This window comes from Haliotis rufescens, unplaced genomic scaffold (genome assembly GCF_023055435.1).
Source record: "Haliotis rufescens isolate VD_foot unplaced genomic scaffold, xgHalRufe1.0.p SCAF_6, whole genome shotgun sequence".
NCBI classification, from domain to species: domain Eukaryota; kingdom Metazoa; phylum Mollusca; class Gastropoda; order Lepetellida; family Haliotidae; genus Haliotis; species Haliotis rufescens.
The window spans coordinates 33,363,690-33,389,743 of NW_025964334.1; the positions used below are offsets into that span (position 1 = coordinate 33,363,690).

A 26,054-nucleotide genomic window follows, 5' to 3' on the forward strand; every position below is an offset into this window, starting at 1 on the left:
TTGTTTTATTTATTTATTCAATTCGGATAAGAGAATCAACAAAATAGGAAATACAAATTGATACAGCTAACTTGTATTAGGTTGAAATATATCACATTTAATAAAATCAACTTTAAGTCAAAATACAGTTGGTGTTTTCTGTTAGAATTTTAAGTGTCTCAGGTGTTGTCATTTGTATATGAATAGTAAACATTTTTTATGCCCCAAACAAAATATGGTAAAAGGGCACAGCTGTCGTGTGTATAATGTACTGTGTAATAGTGTCACTTCTTTCAACTGCCCCCTTGTCTCAGAATATTGAAATAGGCTTGTTTACAAACTATGGACACCGCCCTCCTTTGTAAATTGAAATGCACATCAGATTCCAGATTAGAATAAGTCCCAATAAACCTATTCTTTTCGAACGAGGCGTCTAAATAGCTCGTGTGATCAGGCTTTGAGGCTTGGCTGATTGTGTGTCATCGTACTCCGCAGCCAATGGGCCAAGGGTATTTTTCATAATGAATAGAATTACATTACCTCTGATAATCGAGGATGATCCCATTTAGTTTGGTACACGGAACAACTGACCGTACATCATCATACATCATCTAATTCCAACATTTTGCCATCGTTGCAAGTTACATTTTGACTTTTTAAATTGTATTCATTCAAAGGATCTACGATAGTATCGGTTCCCTCGTGGTTCGTGTCGGCCGCTGTCAACACGCTCTTGCAGAAATGATGAGTCAGTATCGCACAATACGCATGACTCAGTGCATTCGATGCAGATCGCAGACGATCCCTGAAGAGAAAAAAAGAAATAATGAATATTTCAATGTACCTGCATCTTTCATCTTGCTTTTATCGCCTGCAGAAGCGGGTAATTACTTTCTTCAAGCATGCATCGTAAAAACAAATGCTGGAACTTTAATATTAATATTGTAACCTAGAAACGAACACCATATCTTGTAGTTTGAAAAAAGTAATCTGTGGCTGGGTAATTTTGTGTAAAAATATACTGGTTCAATGAAAATTGGGGTAAGAAATGAACCCCTACCATTGTTTGAAATGTTGTACATCGGTTCCAATCATTCGTGTCGGATTAACGAGTGCCGGATTAACGAGACTTGACTGAATTTGTGTCCCGAAAAAATGTTTATTGATTTTCCAAAAAAATATGTCTAAAATATCCATCAACAGTTGTGTATTATGCAACTTTTTTAATTATTAAAGTTTTAAAAGAAATTATATTTTGAAAAATAAAACCATGATGAAGAGTCCTTTGAGTGTTGACTAAGTGCCAGAACAGCTCATTATTTGGATACAATGTCGATAACGTCCATTAAAATTCAAACATATGATAAAATCAGCTGAGAGGTATAGTTTCTTTTCCTTCTCAGATTAGTTTTGTCTGTTGTTACCTGTTTTACTTTGGTATTAATGTTCTCACAACTATGTCAACTAGCCCGTTAAATCATCGAGGAAACGGCACGTTTAAACGATACCGCAACTCGTGGGCGCAGTCATCTTGGAATACCAGTCTGAGGCCCTCTGCGCATGTTCCCGGTTACACTTCATCAGCTCAATCTTGGCTAAGAGAAGTAGAAGTAAAATTGTACTTCGCCACCCACTGTCACTCTATATCAGGCTGCTACAACCGAACACACCAACGTTTCAAAACTTCGGGTTATTTCTGTCATTATAACTGCGGGGTGGGATATGTCTTAAGCAACCCATGCTTGCCGTAAAAGGCAACTCTGCTTGTCGTAAGAGGCGACTAACGGGATCGGGTGGTCAGGCTTGCTGACTTGGTTGATGCATGTCATCGTATCCCAATTGCTTGGATCGTTGCTTATGATCAGTGGATTGTCTGGTCCAGACTCGATTATTGACAGACCGCCGTCATATAGCTGGAATATTGCTTAGTGCGGCGTTAAACAACAAACAAACAAACAATCAAACCTATTCTACCCCGGATCTTCACGGGTCAAATACTTTTCTGCACAGGACAGTAGTGTTATAACAACCAATAAGTACATGTGTAGTAAAAAAACAGTGACTCTAATATTGTATACTCTAAATGCAAGCCTCGTTTTGGGAATAAGCTGTTCTAACAATGAGTGTTTGATGGCGAACTTTAATAGAGCTACCAGCCTCTTACTTCCCCGGAGCCTACTCGTCCAAGCACAAACAAGGAAACGGCAGTTAACCAAAGCGCTACACCTCACTATGAAGAGTTGTAACCCTTATTCGTGGCAGGATTGTATGATCGCAAGTTAGATTCCCAGGTGCTCCATGATCATGACGGTTGGTTTGTCAGCACAATATCTGTTCGTGGGTTTCACCAAAGTCGTATGCGTCCACGACCTGCATCACTCCCGGCTTCACTCCCTGATTAAACAGACCCGCCAAGTTATAACTGAAATACGGGTCAAAGCAACGTTGAACCAAACCTACTCACTCACGCACTCAAGAAGGTAACGTTTGAGCCATTCCAGATCTCTAGATGACCATTTAAGATATTTGTTTATCTGGCCTGTGCTCATAAGCTTGAACTTTGCTACTGGCACCTATTCCTCCCCGTAATCCCCTGTGAGAAGCAAGGGCATACTGGAGACCTATTCTAGTCGGGAATCCCACGGAGACAGGCATGCGATAATAAGGTCTATTCTGGCCCGAATTCCCAACGGAGACGAGCATTGTGGTACTGGGACCTATCCGCACGTAGACACGCATGGGTTACTGATAACCTCCTCCGGCCCGGAATCCTACGGAGACCAGTACTGGGGAAATATTTCGTTTCGTATTCCCTACGGGCCAAGACTTACAGAATCCACTCCAAGGCAAAGAGAAGGCCGATACTGTCTGATGGGATGCCCAGAGCTGTTAGGTTGATGAGTACGGCCACGATGCTAGCACTGGGCACAGACGGGATGGCCACAGAGATGACGAGGGTCAACATCCTAGAAAGATAAAGTAAAATCTCTTTGACCTGGGAGTCCCGTTAGTTCAGAGAGATACTACAAGGAACGTGTATACACATATAAATTAATACTACCCCGTCCCCATGATTTGTGTTCAGAAGGAAACAGGAAGCTCTATTGTACAGGACGTTTGGGTCAGCCGTGGAGAGAACTATCCTGCTCATGTATCACTATGAAGACAAATGTGAGGCAGTTGGAACCTATTCTGTTTCCGTATCACTATTAAGAGAAGTGTGAGGCAGTTGCAACCTATTCTGTTTCCGTATCACTATTAAGAGAAGTGTGAGGCAGTTGGAACCTATTCTGTTTTCGTATCACTATTAAGATAAGTGTGAAGCAGTTGGAACCTATCCTGTTTCCGTATCACTATTAAGAGAAGTGTGAGGCAGTTGGAACCTATTCTGTTTTCGTATCACTATTAAGAGAAGTGTGAAGCAGTTGGAACCTATCCTGTTTCCGTATCACTATTAAGAGAAGTGTGAAGCAGTTGGAACCTATTCTGTTTTCTTATCACTATTAAGAGAAGTGTGAGGCAGTTGGAACCTATTCTGTTTTCGTATCACTATTAAGAGAAGTGTGAAGCAGTTGGAACCTATTCTGTTTTCGTATCACTATTAAGAGAAGTGTGAAGCAGTTGGAACCTATTCTGTTTTCTTATCACTATTAAGAGAAGTGTGAGGCAGCTGGAACCTATTCTGTTTCCGTATCACTATTTAGAGAAGTGTGAGGCAGTTGGAACCTATTCTGTTTCCGTATCACTAATGAGAAGAGTGTGAGGGAGTTGGAACCTTTTCTGTTTTCGTATCACTAATGAGAGTAGCATGAGGCAGTTGGAACCTAATCTGTTTCCGTATCAATATTAAGAGAAGTGTGAGGCAGTTGGAACTTATTCTCCTTTGTATCAGTATTGACAGAAGTGTGAGGCATTTGGAACCTATTCTGTTTCCGAATCACAACAAAAATATGCATGGGGCAAATGGAAGCTATTCTGTTTCCGTATCACTATTAAGAGCAGTATTAGGCAGTTTGAACCTATTCTGTTTCCGTATCACTATTAAGAGAAGTGCGAGACAGCTGGAACCTATCCTGTTTCCATACCACTATTAAGAGAAGTTTGAGGCATTTGGAACAAGAGAAGTGTGAGGCATTTGGAACTCATTCTCCTCTACATCACTGTGCAAATAAGCGTAAGATATTTAGGGTCAGGCATGTAGTACTTCTCTCCATGAAGATTAGCGTGATACTGTTGGCATCTCTCAAGACAAACATTCTGCCTAGAACATTCTGATCCAAGTCACCACTCTTCCACTCAACTCACCATATAAGGAGAATCTTCGTGGCGTCCATATCGACGTTGGTAAGCTGGCCGATGAATATGCAGGCAGCACTGATGTAGACGACACTGCCATCCCTGTTGATGCTGGCTGCGAAGGGAACGACGAAGCGGGCGATGCGCTTGTCCACTTTGTTCTCCTTCCCTTCCAGTATGGTGAGCGTCTCGGGGATAGCGATAGCACTGAAACCATAATGTCAATACTTATTCTTCCTTATACAATTTAAATTCACAGGTAAAGCTATGTTTGTTCGTCTATGTATGAAACTTGTTTGAACTGCCCTTTGACTTGAGCCACACGGGACTGCGAATTGACTCTAGTGTAGGACGACCAATTGATTTAATTGTAGGAGGATCGTCAATTGACCTGAGCCTAAGAGTACTACCAATTGCCCTGAGTACAGGGGAACTGCCACGTGACCTGAACCGACCAGTAACTGAGCCAAGCATCAAGTTGACCTGAGCCGAGCATCTCTTGTGAGTAGGCGCCATCACATGACCCATCAATCTTTTATTTGTCAAAAAGAACCACCCACAGTGGTACAGGAACAATCTTTCATATATGACAGTAAATTTGTATTTATGTATTCGGTTATACAGTACAAATATTGGGCAACGTTTAAACATTTTGCTTGAAAATAACGAATGTCAGTTGTGACATTGTGACAAATCCTGATTTCACTCGAGAACACACATTGTCGTCAATCAATCTAAACTACTTTAGAACAATCACACTTGTTTAGAAGCTGGTGGCAGTTATATCACTGTATGTTTGCTTGATGACGGGCAAAAGCCCGAATTGTTGCAGGTCTTTGATGTTTACCACGAGCACGGTATGGTTCTGACCAAGGATCATACTCGGGCAATCTAGGATTCGAACCCTCGATCAGCAAAGTGCTGTAAAACACTGGGCATCTGGTGCCACATGTCGATGAAGACATTGATAATTATACATAGATAAAAACGCTTACGTTAAATCAAAAGACACTAACGTAAGATACATACGAACTAGCAGTCGCAAAGGTGACCATCCATGGTCTCCCAAACGTAATGAGACGCCGATACGGGTTGATTCTTGTGACGAGGAAGAACAGGATGGGTTGGACGATGAGCTGATAGACGGCTAACCCTACACAGACCACCAAAGCGAACATGCCAAGAGATCGGAATGTACTGGACAGATTCCCTGCTCGAGCTAGTGCTTCTGCTATAAGACTGGCCACTCCAACTGGCGTGAACCTTCAACACAGAGCCAGCTAACGTACATGTCATTGATTCGTTCATTAATTTCATCACTCAATCAATTCCATTAACAAACGAGCAATAATTAAAGCCACATTGAAAGAAACTATCAAGCTTCCCAAACTTCCAGTCATGATATTTTCAGCACGCCTACAACGATCAATATGAAACATACACGCAGATATACTAAATGTACTTACATGAACGTGAATAAATGAAGAGATGATTGAATGAATGAATGAATGAATGAATGAATGGTCAGTTAGAGGTCTGTTATTGTAAACATTATATATTATAATTGAAAAGTTACGTATTGGAATAAAGAATCTAAAACGAAAAAGCCCTCAATATACATGTGTATATATTATTAATACTTGAAACGTCACGTCAAATAGGTCAAATAGTAGTTTCAAAGGATGCAATTCATGAAAATTAATCAATTTATCCATCCTTGATATACAATGCACAATGTTTCCATTCTATTCGGATAAATACCCTGGACCCATTTGCTAAGGTAACTTCGTCTCGACGCCCAATTCGAATAACGTGACGCAAAAAAATTACGTCCAATCAAATAACTCTCCAAGAAGCTCTGGCGTCGAATTGGCCCAGGGTAGTTATCATGTGATAGAAATATAATACACTGAATATGGATGGATGAGAAGAATACAACTGTTATTTAAACGTTCCATTTTCGGATCCAACAGTCTCCTTACCAGATGAGCCAACGCAGTATTTTCATGATGATCTCACTGGTTGAGTGGAAGAAGATGAAGAAAGGTTTGCCAACGTCCCCCAAGGCTGTGGTGGCCATCCCGAATATCATGCAGCAGATGACCAGACCTAGGGGGGAGAAAAGGATTATACTCAAAGGCAAAAGTAACTTATCACCTAACCATATAGACAGGAGCAGTTTTCGTTGTATTATAATAGCATGTAAATAATAACATTAAAAAAGTCATCAATCAAAATGCACAAAAATACAAAATTTGAATCATTATTCTCCAACATGTTATATAATAATTTTCAGCGGGTTTTTTATGTTTTAGTAGTATGGCCCACTGACATGTTTTTGCACTGTCAATGTGATTTGGCTTCTGTAGATATTACTGCGTGTATTACACGTTTTCTTTCGACATTTTATCCATTTTGAGACTTCAGCAAGATTGTCCATTTTCCACTGGTCACAGACCCCTTCGTGTTTTACTGACTTATTACAGCAAACAATCTGCTCAACTGACACAAGTTTTTTTTGTAGATAAACCTCTATGACATCATGCAATGCCCACAACAAAATATTTAAGTGTTAAGTAATTTCTTTTATCTGAGACTCAGAGTGTATGAATCAATCCACAAAAGAACATGATACTTTTTCCTTTGACTATAATTAAAGTGAGACGGTTTCGTTTGTTTGTTTGATGCAACATTGAGCAATATTCTAACCACATAACGACGGCCTGTAAATAATCGAGTCTGGACCAGACACACCAGGGATTGATATGATATCCCACATGGGGTACAATGAATATGCTATCACCCGAGCCTGACTACCCTGAAAAAATTGCTCGCCTCTTTCAAAGAGTGCTAGGTCCCTACGAATCTTGACTGAGATGACGAGTTTATTGTTTATAAAAATCGTTTTGAATTTGTAAAACGAGATAAGCGATGAACAAATGTCAGTTTGTACAAGTGTGCACTAAACAACACATCACCTAATACATTAGTGGACTCTGCAGAACCAACTGTCTTCACGACGTCGACAACGGTGTTGTTGATGATGTCGCCAGACTCGTTTACCATGACGACCTTCTCTGTTACAAGATACTTCGTCTGAGCCTGAAACATCCCAAGAGTCATATGAATAATGATACATATTTCAGTATATAAAACGTCAACGGCTGAGAAAAAGAACTGCGAACATTAGTGACAACATTTAATGTTGCTGTAATGATTTGGCCTTTTATAAGGTATTAAGTCATTAAAATATCTTTCAAGTATCAGAAGATCGGTGGTTAAAAATTAACTTTTCTATAAAAATTAGGTATAATGAAAGGAAAAGAAATGACAAAAATGTTTTGGAGAGGCAAGTCAAAGTTCTACGTCCCTTCCTATACATTTGTCACCGTTTGCACCTTTACGTAAGGGGCAGACCATTTGATTTCTAGGTTGTTGCTTTTTTTATAAAACACAGCTCATAAGTTTGTGTAAATAAAAAAACTCAGCCTCCATCTGCTTGTACAAAAATAACTCATCCTCAATAGTCTCGACCACAATATGGTCATCCTCATCAATACAGAATATTTCATCAGCAAAGCCATAATCTTTGACAGAGGGGCATGACCATGAGAGACAGTATGCCTGTAACCCTTATTTATTAATAATCATTTCAAATCTTCCATTTCAAGAGGCCATAACAGTTGTTGACTGTAATGGGAAATTACCATTAAGCACCATATACCCTTACTTGGAAACAACTGACGAGCAAAAGAAATGTTACCAATCAAAATTGTTTGTTCCTAAACACAGTAAAGGAAGATACTTGTATGGACAAAAGACATGAATTATCGACATCAATCAAGTTGGCCGAAATGTACCCTATTGCAGTTTGAGATGCATCAGTTGTGAGGATGAAGCGTTTGTTTTGGTCGGATGGCAAGGATGGGGGCTGTTGTAAGGGCATGCTTTAACTTTTCGAATGCCTGTTGGCAATTGTTGGACCATTCGAAAACACGCGTCTTTTTTCCGAAGGTTTTTATAGAGGGGAGGCGATCCAAGAAAGGTTTGCTTAGAATTTATGATAATACGAGGACAAATCTAAGAAATGACACACATCATAGACATTTTAAAGGGTGGGATCTGTGTGACTGAATCTATTTTTGAAGGATCGACATGGATGCCAATTTGCTGAAGATATGCCCTGAGTAGATGACAAGTTTTGTCGCAAAAATATATTTGCTTGATTTTAGAGTCAGTCCCGCTTCTTCGATCTTTTGGAATACTGCATTGAGGTGATTCAAATGTTCAAAATACGTTGTAGAAAATATACAGAACCAAATTAAAAACTTCACAATCCTAAAATTTTAACATTTTGACTAGTTATCATTGTGGGCCCTTATTGTGTATTTAAACAGTAATGACCACGTATTGTCTTCAGATAACACCCGTTTTTGTGCAGGTGAATCGATCAAAATCATGTGCACAGCACTATAGTGGCAAAAGTGTTTTTTCATGTGCAACTGGTCACGTGGCCATAATACCGCACGTGTTTTCAGCCATACTTGTTAGCAGTCATTAACAAAAAAGAAAAACACAAGTAACAAAACTCTTTACGGCCATTTGTCATGCCACGCCTTTCAAATGTGCAACGTGAACGTGCCATCGGCATGTTGCAGACGGGAACGTCCGTAGCTGAAGTTGCAAGGATGATGGGTTGTAGTCGACGGACTGTTTATGATTTACAGACGCGTCTACAGCAAACGGGTACCACCGCCAATCGCCCTCGGCCAGGTCGACCACGTGTGACGTCACATGCAGAGGATCGTCAGATTGTCTTACGTCACCTCCGTAACCGATTTTTGACGGCTACATCAACCAGAAATGAACTGTTTAGGGGTAGACTGAGTGCGCAAACTGAGTGCCGATTCTGACTCAATTACACAGACGTCAACGTCAATTGTGGGCACAGCGACACTTACGATGGACTCAGAGGAATTGGAATCAAGTCGTCTTCAGTGATGAATCCCGATTTAATCTTCGATTTGCTGATGGTAGGGCGAGGGTGTTGAGGTGCCGTCATGAACGTTACGCCCAGTGTTGTGTACAGGAAGTTGACAGATTTCGAGGCGGAAGTGTCATGGTGTTGGATGCTTTCTGTGGCAATGCACGTTCCAGGCTTCTTGCCATCCGTGGCAACCTCAACGCTGCTGCTTACCGCGACCAGGTACTGGCACCAGAACTTCTGCCTTTTATGGCAGCACATGGACCCTGTTTGATCTTCCAACACGATAATGCCAGACCCCACACAGCAATTTTGACAAGGAATTTCCTTCAGAATGCGGGAGTCAACGTCATGGACTGGCCGTCAAGGTCTCCCGACCTCAATCCCATCGAACACGTCTGGGATGCTCTTGGCAGAAGTCTGCGCACTCTCCGGAACCAACCACAGAATTTGCAAGATCTTGGCACCATGTTGCAGCAACAATGGCGTCGTCTTCCCAATCATGTGTTCACAAGCATCACAAGGTCCATGCGGAGGCGTTGTGTGGCAGTTGTCAACGCACATGGTGGCCATACACGCTACTGAACGCTGCCATCAGATTCTCATGCTTGGGACTTATGATTTAAAATGTTAATGTTATTACCGAATACCGTAGGTGCTTGGAACAAATTATGGTTACCACCGTTAATTAAAATCCGTCTTTGGACATTAATGATTAAAAATTACTTTTATAAATTACATTTATCCGTTGTATATCATATATGGGATTACTTTTTAAAATGTTAAGTTTTTAATTTGACTCAGTATATTATGCCATCTAAACTAGTGTCCAAAAGAAACGATACCACATAAAAGAAAAACGAAACAATGCAGAAGTTTAGGATTGGTGTTATTCTTTTGAGAAATCCTTTCACAACATCTGTACAAAAATTTCATTTCAATAAAATCTGTACAACCAATATGACAAGCCTTTAAAGATGGGTGGGGTCGAAAAATGAACATTTCGTTAGAGCACTGATCACAGAAACAACGGGAAATGTCACACCATACGTCTCAAAGTCCAGTCAGTAGCGGGTATGTCCACCGTGAGCATCAATACATGCCAGAACACGCCTACAGACTGATGAACATGCGGGCCATGGCAAAACCTGTACGTTGGCGTTGGCAAGGAAGTTCTGTGTCAATCTTGCTGTGTGTGGCCTTGCATTGTCATGTTGGAAAAGGAGTCCACGAGGTTGTTGCTGAATACAGGGCACCACAACAGGCCGTAGGATGTCATCAAGATAACGCTGTGCATTCAGGTTTCCACGAATTACGACAAGCATCGTTTTGACGTCACCACATATGCCACCCCAAACCATTAACCCTCCACCTCCAAACGGCCGATTCACCAAATCGTCGGTATACAAGCTGCCGTCCATCGTTTCTGAAGATGAGGAACCTGCTCTCATCAGAGAACATAACACGTGCCCAGTCCCGCCGTTGCCAACGTCGAACTCGCCTGGCCCAGATCAGTCTGTTGTTCCGGTGTCGAGGCGTCAGGAGCGGTCCGCGGTAGGGATGACGTGGCCGGATACCATACTGCCGTAGTCTCCTGTAGACGGTCTGTCGACTGATCCTGTGTCCCAGTGCTGTAGCCGCCGTGGACGTCGCTGTTACGGTGCGGTTCCTCAGGTGTAATACCCGGATGTAACGATCTTCACGGGGCGTGGTTACTCGTGGTCTTCCACTCCTGGGCCTGTCTGACGTCTGACTGGTCTGACGTAACCGCTGCATCAACCTGGTGATAGTGATGCGTGCGCAGCTCAACCTTCTGGCGACGTCGACGTGTGACGCTCCTTGTTGGACCATTCCAACGGCTCTCTCTCTCTCGATGGCAGTCAAACGTGGCATATCTTGTGTTCTTTTTGTTGCTGTGATATCAACGTGTCTGATCAGCCGTTTTATACAGTTTTTCTGCACGTGCAGAACATGCTAGAGAGGGAAATGTCACTTTCACGAAATTTACGTTTTTTCCCGGAAGTGATCACGTGTTCCCGGTATTTTTTATCGACTATGCTGTGTTTGGGATGTGCAATACGAATTGGCATGTTTTCATACTTGACAATTCACTTAGTAAAAAACAATTTTGAAAATAAGTTGGTATCGTTTCTTTTGGACACTAGTTTATATATATTAGTATGAAACGCCAATCAATTTCTTTATTGCCTCCAGAAATGCGGTAGGAACATTTATGAGGCCGAAAGGTAGGAGATTCGATTGGGTGTAATTTATTTAATTAATGGATTAATTAATCCATCTGGATGGAGTGGTATTTTCCAAAAGCCACTAGCACAATCCAGCAACTAAATATCTTGGCAGAGGTGGTAGAGAGAAAAAATATAGGTTTGGTAACTGCATTGAGGCGTCTATAATTTACGACAAAGCGGTAAGAGCTATCACGTTTTTTAACCATGACAATGAGAGAGTGCCATTCAGAAGAACTGGGGAGAATGATATTGGCTTCAAACATTTCCTGCACCTGTCTGGAACATTATTTCCCAGTGGGTGCGTTTTGTTTATAAACAGGGTCTGGTGTCACCTGTTTCTATTTTGTGATGATATAAGTGTGTGTGTCCTAATTCTGACGAATTTTAGGCAAAAAATGATCTTTGTAATTGGAGAAATGCGTTTTACTGAGTACTTGGACTTTCAATATTTTTAACATGCTTTTGGGAACAAAAGCTCCACGACGTTCAGGGGTATTGTTATACCGCCGCCTCACCAACGATGTCGACGATGAAGTATTGCCTGTCTCCCGTCCATCCTGTGTGCCTGTAACGGACCACCAGCCTGGTGACAGTCATTCGACTACGGCCCAAACTCCTTACAACGTGGTCATGCGTTGCTTCTTGATGTATTATACCAATGGCTTGTTATGTCAGTACCATTAATCATGTTTTTTTGTCACAGTCCAACGGTTTGGGTGTGAATTACTAATACATCGTTTTTATATCCATATCTTGGTAGGCTGGAATGCTGCAAGTGCAGCCAAAGTTTCACTTCAAACTCAAGTTCCACTGATCTGGGTAATGTAGCACGTGCTTTACTCAGCAAACTGGTGTGGTTGTGTTTTGGCGATTGATTTTCAACTATTTCGTTACAGTATTCGGGGTTTGGACCCAACGTGTCCAACTTTCAGTTTGGTAACGTTTATTTTGTTCGTCAGTTGACATCCAAAGTTGTGCTGCTTATGTCAATCATACACAATCTTAGAAATTGAAAATTACATTCCTCAAGTAGATGTAAGTACAAACATGTCATGTTTATTGCTAATATTCTATATTTATTATGTTATAAATGCTTTATTATACTGATATTTCCATTGTTCTGCCTTCATAATCACCTACATCTGTAGTAAAAACTCTCTCTCTCTCTCTCTCACTCTCTCTCTCTCTCCTAAAAATCAAATGGCCTGCCCCTAACCTGCAAAAAGACACGTTCCCCTAAAAATATATGTTATGTGCGAAAACACAACAAACCAATCAGAATGCGGGTTAAACGAAATATACTTGGGACAAAGAATCCCTCTTTAATATGTTTTGTTACAAATCTATGAAAGTTACTATTTTTCGTTAACCCTCAAATTCCTTTTAGAAACTGGTGTTTCTGGCAATTTCCTAAAGTAAGTCTTTTACAATACTAGTCAGTCACGTTGGATGCAATACATCTCACCTGTTTAAAACAAGCTGTGACTATGTTGTCAGGAAATAGGTTTCTGCAAGTGGAGAAGAAATGACATTCTCTAGAAGAATCGTAGAATTGAGCTTGTGTGTCGAGCGCATTCCTCGACCAATCAAATCAAAGATCTCTCCCGAAACAACATTACCGGCTAGTGAGTGATTATTGCTTAGTGCCACATCAACAGTCTTCCATCTATTCGCGGCGACAAAGACATTAGACATTAGTTTGCGTCCATTGCGGGTTATTCGTCACGATATGGCTGAAATATTGCCGATGTGACGTTAAATTTTAACTCACTCACTCACCCCATTGCGGGTTAACATCACTTGATCTGGGTGGACACGGGTGGTCAGGTAGTTACCTGATGAGGTCGGCAAATATATCCTGTGTTTCCATTATCTGCGTGATGGTCTTCTCGCTGCCGGAAGTAAGATCCACGCCATTACCTTGCAAAAAATAGGCACGTGTGTCGTGTGTCAAAGGTCACATTGCTACACCATGATTAACTTGTAAGCATGTGGTCATCGATAAAAGAGCTGTTTTTTGTCTTGTATTTATGCTATGGTTTATTTGTTTGTTTGTTTGTTGTTCAACGCCGCACTCAGCAATATTCCAGCTATATGGCGGCGGTCTGTAAATAATCGAGTCTAGACCAGACAATCCAGTGACTGACATCATGAGCATCAATCCACGCAATTGGGATCGATGACATGCTTCAACCAAGTCAGCGAGCCTGACCACCCGATCCCGCTAGTCGCCATTTACGGCAATTTTGGGTTGCTGAAGACCTATTTTACCCCGGATCTTCACGGGCTGGTTAATAGGGTAGGATATAGTGATTCAAGACCATTCCAACCAATAACAAACAAAACGGCTTTGACTTCATTCTACGCTTGATATTTACCATTTCAATCATTTTTATTTCTCAGAGATATAGCATATTCAATTTATAACTCTTTTCTTCTTTGTGGTCACACTTACAATAAACAAGTAACATCCATGTATTTTGTATACGTTTTTATATTTAACTATAATAGTCAATTGGGCAGAACCATAATAACATATAATGAAAACTACGTACTGTTTAGATTGTTCAGACGATATGTCAATTGAAACTTCAAATATCTTCTTTGATTTTACAAAATATTTCTATACATGTCACATGGGTTTTACAATTGTCTTATCCTGTCTCATCATTGTATCCATGTTGTCTTACCTGGTTTGAGTAAGTGAGAGATCAGGGGTTTTCGTCGTTTTTATCAATATTACGGGCACCAATGGGCTTCACGCATTGAACCCATGTCGTGACGAGCGAACGATTTCACCACTCAGCTGTCCTACCGCCTTTAACAGGATAGAGTTGGTTATTGGTTGGTTTCTTTGTTGTTTTACGCCGCACTCAGCAATATTCTAGCTACATGACGGCGGTCTGTAAATAATCGAGTCTGGACCTGACAATCCAGTGACTGATATCATGAGCATCCATCCACACAATTGGGATCGATGACATGCATCACGTCAGCGAGTCTGACCACCCGATCCCGTTATACGCCACTTACGACAAGCAAAGTCGCCTTTTACGGCAAGCATGGGTGGCTTAAGACCTATTCTATCCCGGATCTTCACGGGTAACACAGGACAGAGAGTATGTGAACACTTGTTGTGGTGCAGAGAGTGAACACTTAACTACCCTACCGCCCCTCTTACCTGGTTTGATGGCGATAGTTATGGCGATGGAGACGAGAGCAGGGATGGCGTTGGTGGTGATGATGTAGAAGAGAGAGATGAGACTCACTCTACCGTTACACTTTGGGTCTAATGATGCTGTACCTGCAATGCCGAGAAAACTTCTTTTACTTATTTGGGTCATAAGGTTGGTGGTCCATACAAACAACACATTTTCCTCCATGACAAGCCCGAGATTCGCGCCCAGTATTATCCTATTTTGGGTTTGTTTTTTTAACACAACGAGAAGAAATTAAATGTTCTCCAACATTATTGCAACATTATTCAACATTATGTACGTGTTGATCTTTCCTATCAATGTATATGCCATACCCACTTATCGTGGGTGTTCGAATTCCCGATTTTTGTCAGTTAAAACCCTCGATCTTTCAGTAGTGCTTATGTGTACCAACAAAGTGCTAAGCGTCTGAGACCTGCATCACTTCGAGCCTTCCTGCTACATTAACTGACACTCTGTGATGGACAGCTCACAGCGGCGCTGAACCAAGGTCACTCATACATTATGTCTTTTTGCCGTGTGACGTGTTTTCGATAGAGTGAGTAAGGTACGTTTTATGCCACTTTTAGCAATATTCCAGCAACATTACAGCTAGGGGACGCCAGAAAGTGCTTCTCGTGTACCATGTGGGCAATGGAACCCGGGGCTTGGGTGTGCCTAGGGAACGCTTTAACCACTATACTACCTCTCTGTCTGTTTTGAGGTACGAACCTGCGATGACGCTGCATATGATGAGGGGTAGGATCATCATCTTCAGCATCCTCATGTACATCTCCCCCGGCAACCCTGGGAACATATGACGTTGACAATCTCTCACCATTATTACAACACAATAATGGGAAAATAAACACACAGGAACTGTATATTATTATGCAATTTAAACTTTAAAACATATTCAATTTTAACAACAACGCTAAACTGTCATTAGGGGCACAGGTGGCTGAGGCGTGCCAGAAACCTATGATCGTGGGTTCTAATTCAAGATTCACACTTATTATGGCTCTAGGTTTGTCGGCTCCAACCCGTGCTCGTGGATTTCATCAAAATGGTAAACGTCAAAGACCTGCGTCATTTCGGGGATTTCCTCCCACATCGAGCTGACACGCCGTGAATACCAAACAAACTTGAAGAACGTCAGTTACGACTTAACATAACGGACTCGAAATTACCCTTGTCCGCGGCAATGTCTAATATCAGCACTCCGCTTTTATCGAAGTACGGATAGTTTTTGGTTCAACGGGGATGAGCTGTTGTTAATTTTAATCATAAATTTAAAAAAAAGTTTGATGTTATAATCCGTTCTCATTAATCAAAGACGAACAGCTCTACTTAAACAGCTAAAAGCAGAGAGCATCAGTTGACGATCCCCCTCAAACCGTTTCACGCATTAGAATTGAAACGTTTAAACATGTTTAATGTACAAATAAACCAAGCTTAGTTAATGGTGACAAGGCAAATTGACATTTGCGATCATAACGACAACAGTCGCCGATGCAGCTGGTTGAGTGAAGGACTCAAGGATAGAAATTGAGAGATTGCAGGTTCGTATCCCGCCATGTTTTTAAAGGTGAGGTGAGGTGAAATGGGTTATTGCACTTACATAGCTACGTGTATGCACGTGTGTCTGTGGCTGCTTGTACTAGTCAGGACTAATGCCGTTTTTATAGTGCCAGCACACTGAAATACCATGCCGCAGTTTTACATGAATACCCCACTCAGACACAGTATACTGACTCCGAGCCGACAAGTTATTGTTTTAGCCCTTACTCCAGAGCCCGATCCAGGGCAACAACAAGTACCATCATTTAATGTCTTTTGGTATGACGCGACCAGGATTGAACCCGAACTTTCCGCTCTCCGGGTGGACGCTCTACTACCAGACAACGGAGGTGGTTTCCAAGTTTCTAGACGTGTTGTGTTCATGAATGTGTGACTAATGGTATTTCTCTCAAGCTGACAATGAAAATTTACCTGATTTTCATAGACCCATAACTTTGCTTAGTCCCCCTCCCTCTCCCGTATCTGACCTAATTTAGCCACTTTTGTGAAACAATCAGATTGATGCACACACTTCCAGTCACTTTATAATGAAATTACACACATGTGCTCGTACCACACAACCTAAAATACCCCCCCCCCCCCCCCCCCCCCCCCATCCTTTCCCACTCTCTCACTTACTCACTCACTCATTCAAGTTAAATAATCGTTACACCCATGCACAAATAAATGATGACCCTGACCTTGTCCAATGCTTATCCATAAATGCCAAACACTTTGACTCTTGTATTGATATATGACATCTATATACAAATACAATTTGGCTGTTTTATCACTAGAAGTACTAGAGTAGTGGATGTGGGTCAGTGAGTTTTATATCAGATATTGTCGTCTCCGTTCCTAGAGGACTAAATGCTGTGAGTTTCCATAACCAGGGTGTACCTGTAAACATAATCCACTCAAATGATTCAGCAAGGGAGACTGACTTAGCTAAGTTTAATACCGCTTTGAACAGTATTCCAGTTATATCACCGTGTGTCAGCTTAATGTTTGAGGACACCCCTAAGCAGTGAAGGCTTCAGACGTTTACCATTTAGGTGAAACCCACAAGCATGGTGCTGACAAACCTTAAAACATAATTGGGGTGAACCGGGATTCGAACCCATCGCGAATTGCAGCGCCAACGTGCTCCCTGAATAAGCAAGATATATGATGATGTGGATAACTTATGTTAATGGCGATATCCGGTTTCAGAGCTGACTTAAGGCAAATACGTGTGTATTAAGAAATGATATACAGACCTCGTTACATCTGACTCTTTTAACTCGATATATCTTTAAAGCGAATAACTTTGACCTAGTAGATTTATTATGTATCACAACTTCACTTGTCACTAACTCTTAGTAACTCGATATGTTTTCGATTATGTTCACAGGACTTTGGGTAAGGTTTATGGTATTTGGTGTAGTTTCAGTTAGGTGAGCTAAACACTGAGAAAGCGAGAAAGTGGCAGGTTTATGGTATTTGGTACTTGTATAGTTTCTGTTAGGTGAGCTAAACACTGAGCAAGCGAGAAAGTGACAGAAGCACCCACACACTGTTCACAATGATGCAAGACTATTGATCTCATTGTGAATGGAAATCAATTCGAACATATCTGCTTTCTTTGTAGAACCCTACCTTTTGTCTGATGAAACGGTTTAAAGGGTAATAAGCTGTATCAAATTAAAACGAGATAATTTTAGACTATCTAGCGTATTGCCTATACAATAAACATGGTGATTTCTGTTTTGTCTTTTGTTAGTGTTGGATGTTCTACAGCAGCCAATCCGTGTCCCATATATGACATAAGTGTTCTGTGTGTGGACTACAGTAGATAGTCTGAAGGTGTCCAATATATACTGTAATGTTCTGTGTGTGGACTACAGTAGATAGTCTGAAGGTGTCCAATATATAGTTTAATGTTCTGTGGGTGCACTACAGTAAATAGTCTGAAGGTGTCCAATAAACAGTGTAATGCTCTGTGGGTAGACTGCAGTAGATAGTCTGAATGTGACCTATATACAGTTTAATGTTATGTGGGTGGACTACAGTAGATAGTCTGAATGTGTCCAATATACAGTTTCAGGTTCTGTGGTTGGACTACAGTAGATAGTCTGAAGGTGTCTTATATACAGTGAAATGTTCTGTGGGTAGACTACAGTAGATAGTCTGAAGGTGTCCAATATACAGTTTCAGGTTCTGTGGTTGGACTACAGTAGATAGTCTGAAGGTGTCTTATATACAGTGTAATGTTTTGTGAGCGAACTACAGTAGATAGTCTGAAAGTGTCCAATATACAGTGTAATGTGATGTGGGTGGACTACAGTAGATAGTCTGAATGTCTTATATACAGTGTAATGCTCTGTGGGTGGACTACAGTAGATAGTCTGAAGGTGTCTTATATACAGTGAATTTTTCTGTGGGTGGACTACAGTAGATAGTCTGAAGGTGTCCAATATACAGTGTAACGTTTTGTGAGCGAACTACAGTAGATAGTCTGAAGGTGTCCAATATACAGTGTAATGTGATGTGGGTGGACTACAGTAGATAGTCTCAATGTCTTATATACAGTGTAATGTTCCGTGGGTGGACTACAGTAGATAGTCTGAAGGTGTCTTATATACAGTGTAACGTTTTGTGAGCGAACTACAGTAGATAGTCTGAAGGTGTCCAATATACAGTGTAATGTGATGTGGGTGGACTACAGTAGATAGTCTCAATGTCTTATATACAGTGTAATGTTCCGTGGGTGGACTACAGTAGATAGTCTGAAGGTGTCCAATATACAGTGTAACGTTTTGTGAGCGAACTACAGTAGATAGTCTGAAGGTGTCCAATATACAGTGTAATGTGATGTGGGTGGACTACAGTAGATAGTCTCAATGTCTTATATACAGTGTAATGTTCCGTGGGTGGACTACAGTAGATAGTCTGAAGGTGTCCAATATACAGTGTAACGTTTTGTGAGCGAACTACAGTAGATAGTCTGAAGGTGTCCAATATACAGTGTAATGTGATGTGGGTGGACTACAGTAGATAGTCTCAATGTCTTATATACAGTGTAATGTTCCGTGGGTGGACTACAGTAGATAGTCTGAAGGTGTCCAATATACAGTGTAACGTTTTGTGAGCGAACTACAGTAGATAGTCTGAAGGTGTCCAATATACAGTGTAATGTGATGTGGGTGGACTACAGTAGATAGTCTCAATGTCTTATATACAGTGTAATGTTCCGTGGGTGTTGTGCAGCAGCCAGAAGGTAACAATCGAAGCATAAAACATAAAAAGGTTTAATGCCACAAAATCTTACAGCAAAAAGTTATAGCACGACACGTCGGTTTCTGATCGACTAAGACCCATTTTATTTCTTTCAATGTACCCCGCTCACATGGAAGGTACTTATGTTTCCCGCTCGAATTGTCGAACTGTTGGCATTACATTTGCAACATACCACCCGCAAACGATTTGCGTAATCCCCAAGAATAGGCGACGCTTTGACCAAGCCCCGTCCAAACGCAATGAGGTTTGCTCATTCACCTGGATTGGACAATGAAGTAATCTGAGTTATCCCTTGGTGTGGGCAAGTAACGCTTACAGGTTTAGGTGAAGTGAAGTGGGGTTCAACGTGTAAGATTATTGAACTTGTGTGTGTGTGGCTGCTTGTACTAGTCCGGACTGATGCCGATTTATAGTGCTCGCCCACTGAGATACCATGCCGCAGTTTAACATGAATACCCCACTCAGACACAGTATACTGACTCCGAGCCAACCACTCCTTTTTTTAGCCCCTTAATGCCGCGCGCCAGACAGGGTAACAACAAGTATCATCTTTTAACGTCTTTTGGTATGACGCAGCCAGGGATCGAGTCCCGGACCCTCCGCTCTCCGGGCGGACGCTCAACCACTAGACCACGGAGGCGGTCCTTACAGGTTCAGATAGTGATTCATAATTAGAGCGGTTCGTAATCGTTTGAAAGTAGCCTCGCGATGGAGGATAAAATACAAGTTGAGAATCTGATCATCAAGACATTCTCCGTTTTCACAAGAAGTGACTATGAACAGACTGTACACGATGTCATTGCTGCTCAACAAAAGTCAGTGTCTGGGATCTGTTGGAGTGTGAGTGAGTGAGTGAGTGAGTAGGGTTTAACGCCGCTTTTAACAGTATTCCAGTCATATCGCGGCGTGTCAGCTTAATGTGGGAGGAAAGCCCGAAGTGATGCAGGTCTCAGACATTTAACACTTCGGTGAAACCCACGAGCACGGGTATCGGGATCTGTTGGAAGAGGTAGGTTCGTTGTTATTGAACCAGTGTGATCTGTACATTTTCATATTGTGTATCCACTCGATAAAGTATGGTATTTTAGAAGTGTACTTCCAGTACGTTATCATGTCAACAAATGCCCCGAAGGTGTTTACATTATAATATTTCAGTCGTTGTTCATTCTATTAGATAACGCAATGAAGCGTGCCTTATCCCGATTACTTAAATCTGGGGATTAAGGGGTCGGTCACCTGGGAAGACACCAGTTGCGGTTCCTGGGTATGGGGCAGTTGTTTTGCGTAATCCGCGGATTGTGCAGCTCCCTAACTACACACGACGCATGCATAGGACCTACCTGCAATATAATTAGGTGTGCGGTGGGATAAATTCATTGTCCACCGGTACCTTGAGCGGTGGACAACAAATAATGTTTAATTGAATTATGTTGCACAACCAAAACCAGTGAGTGAATGTCACTTAACGCCGCAATATTTCAGCTATATGGCGGCGGCCTGTACATAAGAGAGTCTGACAAACCGATTGAAAAGCGATTGATTTCGTCCAATGCTGTCGGATGACGATCACACTCACTCAAACATGTCACCGACCTGACTTCCCGATTCAAGGTAGTCGTCGCTTAGGACATAGACTGGGGACCTATTCTGTGCCGGGTCCGTACGGGGTCCACGGGGCATAGAACATCTCCCATGAGGGTAGATAATTATTCTAATGGCCCCAGCAGTCCCAAAAGTCTAAACAATACTAACGGCTACGCTACATAAACTTGTACAAATGATCGGTCTTACTCGAAGAAAACAACACAAAAATACCATCACACATTTTTTTTATTTTTCTCATAAACACACGTCAATTTTTCTATCGTAACCAATCACATTTATGCACATACGTCTTCAAGTGTGCGTACACATATTCGTGTTCTCGCTAGTTGAAATTTTATCCGACCTACATTCCATCACTGGAAAAAAAGTTGAGGGGGGTGTGTGTCTTCTATCGACCTCGAGACCCGTGTTATCGCAGGCGATGAATCTAGTTAGACTATATTTGAACGAGGCGTTCCTCGACTTTATGCTGATGTCTCTTGTGCCCTCAATTTGTTAAGCTTTTAACGTGTGGATCGTTGCTTTGGTGACTGGTTTGCTTGATCCTGACTCACCACAGTTATAGAGCTGGAGGGGCGGTCGGGTAGCCTAGTGGTTAAAGCGTTTGCTCGTCACGCCGAAGACCCGGGTTCGATTCACGACATGGGTACAATGTGTGAAGCCCATTTCTGGTGTCCCCCGCCGTGATATTGCTGGAATATTGCTAAAAGCGGCGTAAAATCATACTCACTCACTATAAAGCTGGATATTGCTAAAAGAGGCATAGAACATTCACATACTCACAATTTTATGTCTTTAGGAAACTAGGAGTAGTTTAGTTCGACGTCGTTTGATGGACCTAGCGTTACTGAGGTCATAATCTGTCAAGTAATTAATGCCGTCCAATCACAGATAGTGGATATATTAAGTATAAAGATTATTAAAACGAACTCAAATGGACGACTGATTTAGTTCGTTATCACCGTAGCTTGTTATAAGCATATACAACAACTACGAAGCAAATGGCCGGGACCAAAAATTAAGTTCGTAATATCCGACAGTTCGTTATAAGGGTGTTCGTTATAAACGTATTTTATTGTATTATGAATGGAAAGTTTTCGGATCTAAAAATATTTCGAGAGCATTTGAAATGTACAATGGTTCCTGGTCAGTGTTTTATTGATAGTATATTGAAACGTTCACTAGTTTAGGCTAAACGAAGGAAACGTTTAATTTATCGAGCATCGGCGCTCCAGTCAATTATATTTTTTAAATTATCCGCGTCGTACGAGGTAGACTGTGTTATCCATGCTTGACAACTGATTTTGTATTGAACAGCCGAGTTCAATGTGCACGCTGCGTTGTGTTGTGTTGATATACTTTATGGAAGAAAATAGACTTCATCACATTTGTGGCAAGTTTAATCTTTTTATTATGTCTAAAAGTATGTTTACAGTTTTGGACAAATAAAGTTTCTCATACATCTATCCATGGTGACGTTTCTTTTGCGGTTCAGTATATTTAAATTCTACCTACCTCTCCACTTGTGAGATACAAGTGCCCCAGAAACACTTAATTTTTATGAGTCTCACGAAAGTGGGAATGACATTTCACATAATAATCTGCATTTCCCGTCATATGCACGTGATAGATTAGGTGTATTACAAATTGTAAATGCAGATGAATATTGGATATAATTCAAGAATTAATTAGGATATTCAGAATTTGTTTGTTAGTTTGTTGTTTAACGCCGCACTCAGCAATATTCCAGCTATATGATGGCGGTCTGTAAATAATCGAATCTGGACCAGACAATCCAGTGATAGACATCGTGAGCATCGATCCGCGCAATTGGGATTCGGTGACATGCATCAACAAAGTCAGCGAGCCTGACCATCCGATCACGTTAGTCGCCTCTTACAACAAGCATTGTCGCCTTTTACGGCAAGCATGGGTTGCTGAAGACCTATTCTAACCCTGATCCTCACGGGTCAAAATATACAGAGAGTGCTGCTGAGACTTGTACACCTGCAATTTGCAGACACACATCTCCAAGCCACCGTCACGTTTCGGAGGTTAAGACGAACACCACAACACACAAATCAATAAACAAGTAAAGGATATATATGTTTTACATTCACACGGAAATGAAACCATTCGTCAAAACCGTTTATACAAAATCATTCACACTAATTATTTAAATTGACAATAACATGACAACTTACCGATCCATATAAGGGCATCTTGTGAGGGAGTTGCAAGACGGACGCAGTATCCTATAACAAAACCGACTGTTACCCCAACGAATGTGAGGATGACAAGCAGATTGCTTCTGATCACCCTAAAGCACCGCCCAGAGGACCTCGTTTTCTCTGCCATGACCAGGGTCGGGGTACCACTACGCCCGGGTAGATCCTCAGAAATGTCGCAAGAGTAGGTCATGTTGAGTCGTACATGCTTCAGTTTATACAACCCGATTGGAACTGTTACGATAAACCCACATCTGGAACAGGACAAGGACAAGTCAACTGGTGGTACGTCCACAATGTGTTGTTGTGAACAATGCGTTATATCACGTGACTCTAGCAGTTGGGAGCAGTCATATGGTCAAGGAAGTCCTACCTGTCGGTCCCGTTAGTTTGGATATTTGAACGAACGGGAATGTGTTAAAAACGTTTTAACTATGAGGGATGGAATTTATTTTATTGTTATTATTATTTTGCAGGACATCCAGAAATCCAGCTAACAATATAGTTTGGGTTTGAATAGAGAAAGAGTTATATATTATGCATCGAATTTAAACTCTCTCTTTTCAGACAATTTTAGGGATATGCTGAACAACATGTATATTATTAATTCAAACACAAAATATAACTGCACGTGACATTTTATCTTATTGGGTTATCAAGGTTGACATGTCCATTCGCATGGTCTCAGCTTTGGCTACTCAGAAAACATAAACACAAAACCGGAGTTAATTATTTTATCTCCCCTCGGTAATATTAAGGTGTTAATACGTTTAGTCTTATTGTCTGAATTCCAGTTTCAGAAAACAGATACTTTCTGCAATGCAGAACCTCCTACGATTCTACCTCAGTTTGTTATTGGTACTTGACTTGCAGTTAATGTCCATAACTATCAACGCCAATAACTGTAACGCGTTGGCTTCCATTGTCCATTGCTGGTCACCAATCTGTGCCAAATATGTGTAGGCTTCCCTTATTAAGTTTCCACCTTTTGTTATCTTTTTACTTTTGTTGTTACATGTACATATATTTGCTCTCTGGCTCATAGCATCCATTCACATGATGAAGGAGTAAGCAGATACCCGAAACGTTATGTTCCTCATAATAAAAGAATTTGACATCCATAAATTCTGATCCTTATTAAGAAAAGCTCAATATATATTCCATGTTATTTAAAATAAGTTGTTTTGATCGATCTGTTCCAAGGAAACAAATAATGATGTTTAGCATTTACGGTAACATGTACGGGTTGAAAAGGGGTACTACATACAATATCAAATACTATTTATAGTAACAGATACTTTGTTTTGTGTGGTTGTATATTACTTATGTTTATCATTTAACTTAAGCATTTATCCATGACATAAGCTTATGACATAAAAACATGTATGTCATACCCCAATGACATAAGTATGCAAATTAGATATGCAAATTAGATAACCGGAAGAGCGAGCGGTTTGATTTGAAACTATATATTATAAGTGAAGTTACACCAGAGATATAATCAGATTACACAGAATCGTTGTTGTTACCGTTATTAAAGTTTCAATTATTCTGCAAAAGTCTGTTCAAGTATTTTGTTTAAAATAATCCGAGGAACTTTTTTTCTCAGCGAATTGTTTATTCTGGTTTACATGGCTATGGAAAACATGTATCACTACACACGATCTATACGTAAGATTTCGACAAGTTGCTGATGTTAATGTTTAATGCAATTATTCCTTAATTTGGAAGCAAAAATGTGAAAATGATAAATAGAATTCATCACTCGTGTTTTTTAATATGGGAAATATCAACCTCGTCCCGTTAATCGGTATTTGCCTCGCCAAAGGCTTGTCAAATACCGATTAACTAAGACTCGGTTGATATTTCCCATATCAAAAAACACTCGTGATGAATCCTCTATTTCTTAGCCACTATAGATAGAGCAGTCGGGCATACATAATGTATTTATTTCCTGATTGTAGCTCCTTACGTCTAACTCGTAAAGCACAAAATGTGTCACCTTATATCACAGGTCAAATGACTCAGGTCCCTTATGTCAGACGTTTACCGCTTGGTGATACCCAACAACGTGAAATGGCGTTTAACGTCGCGTTCAAGATTTTGGCACTGTTATAGGGACGTTTGTGGTGTGGGTGTGTTTTGTTTGTTTGTTTGCTTGTTGTGAACTAGGTGAGTAACGTTGGTTGGTTGGTTGATTGTTTAACGCCGCACTCAGCAGTATTCCAGCTATATGACGGCGGTCTGTAAATAATCGAGTCTGGGCCAGACAATCCAATGATTGATATCATGAGCATCGATAACACGCAATTCGTATACGATGACACGCATGAACCAAGTCAGCGAGCCTGACCACTCGATCCCATTAGTCGCCTCTTACGGCAAGCAGGGTCGCCTTTTACGGCAAGCATTGGTTGCTGAAAACCTATTCTACCCCGGATCTTCACGGGTTGGTGTGGGTGTGATGCAAACAGACCAACGGTCATAATCGGACTGAATTCTGGCTGGTGAACTCTGCACTGTGAGTTTCATGTGAAACCTTATCTGTAAATGATACTTACTGTGTTAATGGACAACGACGACAGAGTCTGTGCCCAGTGAAAACCTCATTGCTGACCTTATTGCTGCCCATTGATTGTTGACATTCGAGTACAGGTTATAATAACACATTATCCCG

General features: G+C 41.0%; 1 protein-coding gene across 1 annotated transcript; it reads right to left on the reverse strand.

Annotated features, from left to right (window-relative positions):
- On the reverse strand, positions 1-26,054 carry LOC124116045 (excitatory amino acid transporter-like). The gene is made up of 12 exons (XM_046477259.2): positions 25,939-26,054; positions 23,354-23,631; positions 15,438-15,512; positions 14,690-14,812; positions 13,344-13,428; positions 12,974-13,016; positions 7,254-7,377; positions 6,258-6,384; positions 5,305-5,538; positions 4,285-4,482; positions 2,811-2,945; positions 1-784 (listed from the first exon to the last, which is right to left on the reverse strand). The coding sequence occupies exons 1-12, from the start codon at positions 26,007-26,009 to the stop codon at positions 580-582; spliced, it is 1,698 nt and encodes a 565-aa protein (XP_046333215.1). The 5' UTR covers positions 26,010-26,054; the 3' UTR covers positions 1-579.

Bases quoted from the DNA above. Each gene is read 5' to 3' on its own strand.
- LOC124116045 (XM_046477259.2), bottom strand. From the start codon at position 26,009: ATGGGCAGCAATAAGGTCAGCAATGAGGTTTTCACTGGGCACAGACTC. The intron at 23,632-25,938 runs GTAAGTATCATT...GTCCTGTTCCAG, and splicing joins CGTCGTTGTCCATTAACACA to ATGTGGGTTTATCGTAACAG. The intron at 6,385-7,253 runs GTGATGTGTTGT...TCTCCCCCCTAG, and splicing joins AGAGTCCACTAATGTATTAG to GTCTGGTCATCTGCTGCATG.